This window comes from Theobroma umbraticum, unplaced genomic scaffold (assembly GCF_002168275.2).
Source record: "Theobroma umbraticum cultivar Fairchild unplaced genomic scaffold, ASM216827v3 scaffold_44.0, whole genome shotgun sequence".
In the NCBI taxonomy this organism is placed as follows: Eukaryota; Viridiplantae; Streptophyta; class Magnoliopsida; order Malvales; family Malvaceae; genus Theobroma; species Theobroma umbraticum.
Window position 1 is genome coordinate 8,071,410 of NW_018397255.1, and position 5,267 is coordinate 8,076,676.

Below are 5,267 nucleotides of genomic sequence, written 5' to 3' on the forward strand. Positions count from 1 at the left end.
TCCTCAAATTGTTCCTCTTTTTTTTTTTGAAGTTTATGCATATACCCTTTCTCTGAACCAGAAAATGAAAAGAAGAAAGACAGTTCTTACACCCTTCCTTTATCTGTTTATCATGTTTTGCATAATAACCAAATATATTTGTTGTCAATGAAAGCTCTCAACCAAACAGTCGGCAAGTATTAACGGTCTCTTTCAGACTGGAACACCTTATAAGTTCAATTATTTGGTTTTTGCATTTTAGGGTCTGAAGTCAATTTTGAGTCATTTTGCCTCCTTGTCATAGTATCTTTCCTCTTAGCTTAGAATATAGATTATAAGCACTTGTTGATGGTTGAATTTGCTTTAATAGGCCATTGCTGAATGAATCTATTATCAGTAACTTGTTTTTGACCTTTTTGGTTTTAGAAATTGTTTTCAGTTGTTTATCCACTTTGTCGAATCACGTTTTATGTAGTTAATGAGAAACTTTTTGACTATTTTTAGTGCTCTTAGAACTACGGGGATTTCATCTTTAAAAAGAAAGAGAGCTATGGAAATTGCTGTTGCCTCCTGTTTGAAGATTTTGTTAGTAATCTTATGAAACCTAGGAAAATGCAAAGAAACGAATTATAGTTATGTTTTCTGTTCTGTATGTATGTGTGTATCTCTCACACATATTCTCTTAAATAGTTATGAAGCATTTCTGCAGTTTTAAATTATTTTGATCTTGAATTTTCGTAACATCCTGTATATATGTTTTTTATTCGTTTCTAAAATGAATATGGTATTTTCTGGGGTTTTATAGCTGCAATATTTTCTCACTCGTTGGTAGTTGTAATAATGATAGAATATACTCTTTTTGTTTTTAATGTGCAGATATATGCTAAATATCAGGTTCATGTGATGGATATGTCTGATGCAGTCGTAGCAAATTCTAGCAGATTGAAATCTATTGTATGGAATGACTTTGATAGGGTTAAAAAGGGTGATACATTTGTGGCTATTTGTAGGCATTGTAAAAAGAAGCTTAGTGGATCAAGTACTAGTGGAACCTCACATCTGAGGAACCATTTAATTAGGTGTCAGAGAAGATCTAATCATGGCATGACTCAATACTTTTCTGGTAGAGAAAAGAAAAAGGAAGGATCTCTGGCCCTTGTAACTATTGATCAAGAGCAGAAGAAGGACGAAGTACTTAGCCTTGTGAATCTTAGATATGAACAGGAGCAGATTAAAAATGAGCCTGTAACAATTGGCAATAGTAGCTTGGATCAAAGGCGGAGTCAATTTGATCTTGCCCGCATGATCATATTGCATAACTATCCCTTGGATATGGTGGAACATGTTGGATTCAAGATATTTGTCAGGAATCTGCAGCCATTGTTTGAACTTGTTACATATAATAAAGTTGAAGCTGATTGCATGGAAATATATGCAAAGGAGAAGCAAAAGGTGTATGAGGTTTTGGATAAGTTCCCTGGAAAAATCAGTGTAGCTGCTGATGTGTGGACTGCTTCAGATGATGCTGCATACTTGAGTTTGACAGCACACTACATTGATGAGGATTGGCAATTAAAAAAGAGGATTCTGAATTTTGTTACTATTGATCCTTCTCATACAGAAGAGATGCATTCAGAAGTTATAATGACTTGTTTGATGGATTGGGATATAGATCGTAAGTTGTTTTCTATGATATTCGATAGTTGTACCAGTGAAAACATTGTCGATAGAATCAGAGATCGGTTGTCACAAAATAGGTTTCTTTATTGTAATGGTCAATTATTTGATGTACGCTGTGCAGTCGATCTACTCAATCGCATGGTTCAGGATGCCTTGGAAGCTCTTTGTGAAGTTACCCAGAAAATTCGGGAAAGCATCCGCTATGTTAAAAGTTCAGAAGCTACACAGTCTATGTTCAATGAGCTGGCTCAAGAGGTGCAGGTTGAAAGTCAAAAATGCTTACGTATTGACAATCCATTGAAATGGAACTCGACTTTTTTGATGCTTGAAGTTGCTTTAGAATACAGGAAAGTTTTCTGTTGTCTGCAGGATCGTGACCCTGTCAACATGAAGTTTCTCCCATCTGATTTGGAGTGGGATAGAGTGAGTGTCATTACTAGCTTCTTGAAGCTGTTTGTAGAAGTTACTAATGTTTTTACAGGAAGTAAGTATCCAACCACAAATATATTTTTCCCCGAGATCTGTGATATTCACTTGCAGTTGATTGAATGGTGCAAGAATCCTGATGATTATATCAATTCCCTGGCTGTTAAAATGAGGAAGAAGTTTGAAGACTACTGGGACAAGTGCAGTCTGGGTTTAGCAGTTGCGGCTATGTTAGATCCTCGATTCAAAATGAAACTATTGGAGTATTACTACCCACAGTTATATGGCGATAGTGCTTCGGAGCTTATTGATGATGTTTTTGAGTGTATTAAATCACTTTACAATGAACATTCTATGGTCTCTCCGTTAGCTTCTTCCCTTGATCAGGGACTGAGTTGGCAAGTGAGTGGTATTCCTGGTTCTGGAAAAGATTCTAGGGATAGGCTGATGGGTTTTGACAAGTTCCTTCATGAAACTTCTCAGAATGACGGCTCTAATTCAGATTTAGACAAGTACCTGGAGGATCCTCTTTTTCCTCGTAATGTTGATTTCAACATATTAAATTGGTGGAAGGTTCACACTCCAAGCTATCCTATCCTATCTATGATGGCACGCAATATTCTAGGAATTCCCATATCAAAAGTTGCAGCAGAATCAACATTTGACACTGGAGGAAGAGTGGTCGACTATAATTGGAGCTCATTGCCTCCAACTACTGTTCAAGCCTTGATGTGTTCACAAGATTGGATAAGGAGTGAACTCGAGAGTTAGTTTTCCCTCCCTCCCTGCACCCACCACAAATTCTTTCCTTTTTTGTTTGAATATATATATATATTTTTTGTTTGGATGGAAGGAAGAGCGGATGAGGTGGGAAGTTAGCACCATTTTTGTGTAGCTGCTTTTTGTCATTTTCTCAATTCTATGTATCCTTTTATGAAATTTTATGGGCGATATCAAACTCCAGGTCATTCTGCCCATCTTTAGGCTGCTATGGTGTAAGTGAATTGGGTGTACAGTATATCAGCTGGTTAAGCTTTACTCCCGTCTTCTGTTTTCTCTACAACACCCTGTCTTCTTCTTATCCATACCGTCAATGCTTGTGTTGCTCTATAAAGAAAACAACAATGCCGGTGCCTTTATGAGACAGACAATCTTGGATGTGGTTCCTATTTATTTGGATCTCTTATAAAGAAAATGGAAAGGAAAGAAAGATGCGATGATGAAGAGGTTTTCATGGGTTTGGCCAGAGTCGATTTGAGCGGGGCATTTGTTCCATAGTAGCAGTAAGCTCGGCCTTCTCTAACAAAAGTAGAGGTCAGGCTAGGCCATGCTCGGGCTGACTTCGGTATTCAAAATAATACAAGCCCATCCGTAAGTCTGATTATATATATATGTATATATTTAAATGATATAAAATACTTGAAGTATATATATATATATATATATAATATTTCTTACTTATTATATATAATAAATTTGTATATAAAATAAATTAATCGAGGTTGGGCAACAGAACTGATTCGACGAAACTTTTTTGCCAAACCTATGCCTAACATCTGTACTACAATTTTTTGCTCAAAAGTTGAAGCGCGTGTGCAGGTTACATTTAATAAAAATAATAACATTATTAGTTAAGGAGTAACGATTAGATATGACAATTTATATTTTTATGTTTTAAATATGTCAGATATAATTAGATACGAAATATGTTAAAGTTAAATATGAATACGACACGAACATTATTCGTGTCTTAAATATGAAACATATATATATATATATATATATATATATATACGTTTCATACCGTATAACACAATATGACACGTTTAGACATATTTGTTAAACGTGTTAATATATGACACAACACGATTAATACATTTAATACGTTTAACATAATTAAATAATAATATTTATAATTAAATATAATTTTATTATTTAAATTTAAAATCAATAATTATAAAAACAATTATAACAAAACAAAATAACAAGAAAATCAAATATAACAAAACAAAATTTAAAATTAAGATTTGTGCATGACATAATTACATTATTATCTTTATAAAATTTAAAAATTTTATTAAAATAATTGTTTAAAATTATTTAAGTAAGATTAAAACAATCTTTAACTATTAATTTTTAATAAGTTGATAAACGTATCATGTATACATGTTTAAACGTAATAACACAATTAAACACGTTTATACATTTAAACACGATAACACGATTTATACGATTAATTAAATATGTTTAAACGTGTTATTCGTATTTGACACGTTAAGATACGAAAATTTTTGTGTCTTAAACGTATTAGACATGATTAGACACGAAACACGTTAAGGTTAAACCCAAACTTGTTTAATTTCGCATATTCCTGTGTCTTGTTAACGTGTTGTATCTAAAATTGCCAACTCTAGTGACAATGGAAAGAAATAATAACTTTTTACAATTATACCCTTTATTATATTATAATGACTCGTGGAAGTCATATAAGTAAATGGTGATTAAGGTGTATAACTATATGTTGAATTTCTGCTTATCCTAATGTTGTTGAATTCGGATGTGTCAAATGTACAAGGGTTTAGCTCTCCTTTGTATTGCCTTTTTATCATTTCCTTGGTTCTATTTACTCTTAATGATGGTACATAAGTTGGGACATGATGGTAAGGGCTGGTTTCAAACCATAAATGATAATTAATATTGTGTTTGAAGGTAATTGACAAAAAAGTGATAAAGGGGATTTGGAATGGAAGAGAGCAAGGCCAATCACAAAGGAAAAGATGTAGGCACCTAGAAATTGTCCTTGATTGTATGTTGTCATGTAAAATTTGCACCAACTTGGGCAATTCTTGGTGTGTGAATGGATGGTGACAGCTTGTGCATCCCTTTATAGTATTAGGCAATGCATTGAACATCGGCATCTTTCAGCATCATTTTTAGCTATGTTCAGACATGGAACATGATGTTGGCTCTGTGGTCCCTTGTCTTCAAATAGCTTTGCTATGGATAATTGCCTGTACTTTCGGCTTCGGTGTCGTTTCATCCTCTTCCAGCGCTTGGGAAAAATTAATTTTGAAAAGGTTATTCTCTTTTACTCATTCATGCTTTGGAATCAACTTTGGTAGCTAGCTTTTTCACTCCCCCACCTTGCACCTATACTAGCATGATAGCTAGGCTGCATTATA

At 33.9% G+C, this 5,267-nt stretch overlaps 1 protein-coding gene across 1 annotated transcript in view; it reads left to right on the forward strand.

The window, feature by feature from the left end:
- The window catches only part of LOC110409923 (zinc finger BED domain-containing protein RICESLEEPER 2-like), a 4,026-nt gene extending 903 nt beyond the window's left edge, over positions 1-3,123 (forward strand). The window contains exon 2 of the mRNA XM_021419438.2: positions 856-3,123. Coding sequence (XP_021275113.1) covers positions 883-2,856 — 1,974 coding nt within the window. The 5' untranslated portion in view covers positions 856-882 and the 3' untranslated portion in view covers positions 2,857-3,123. The remainder of the gene's footprint in view (positions 1-855) is intronic.
- The last annotated feature ends 2,144 nt before the right edge of the window (positions 3,124-5,267 follow it).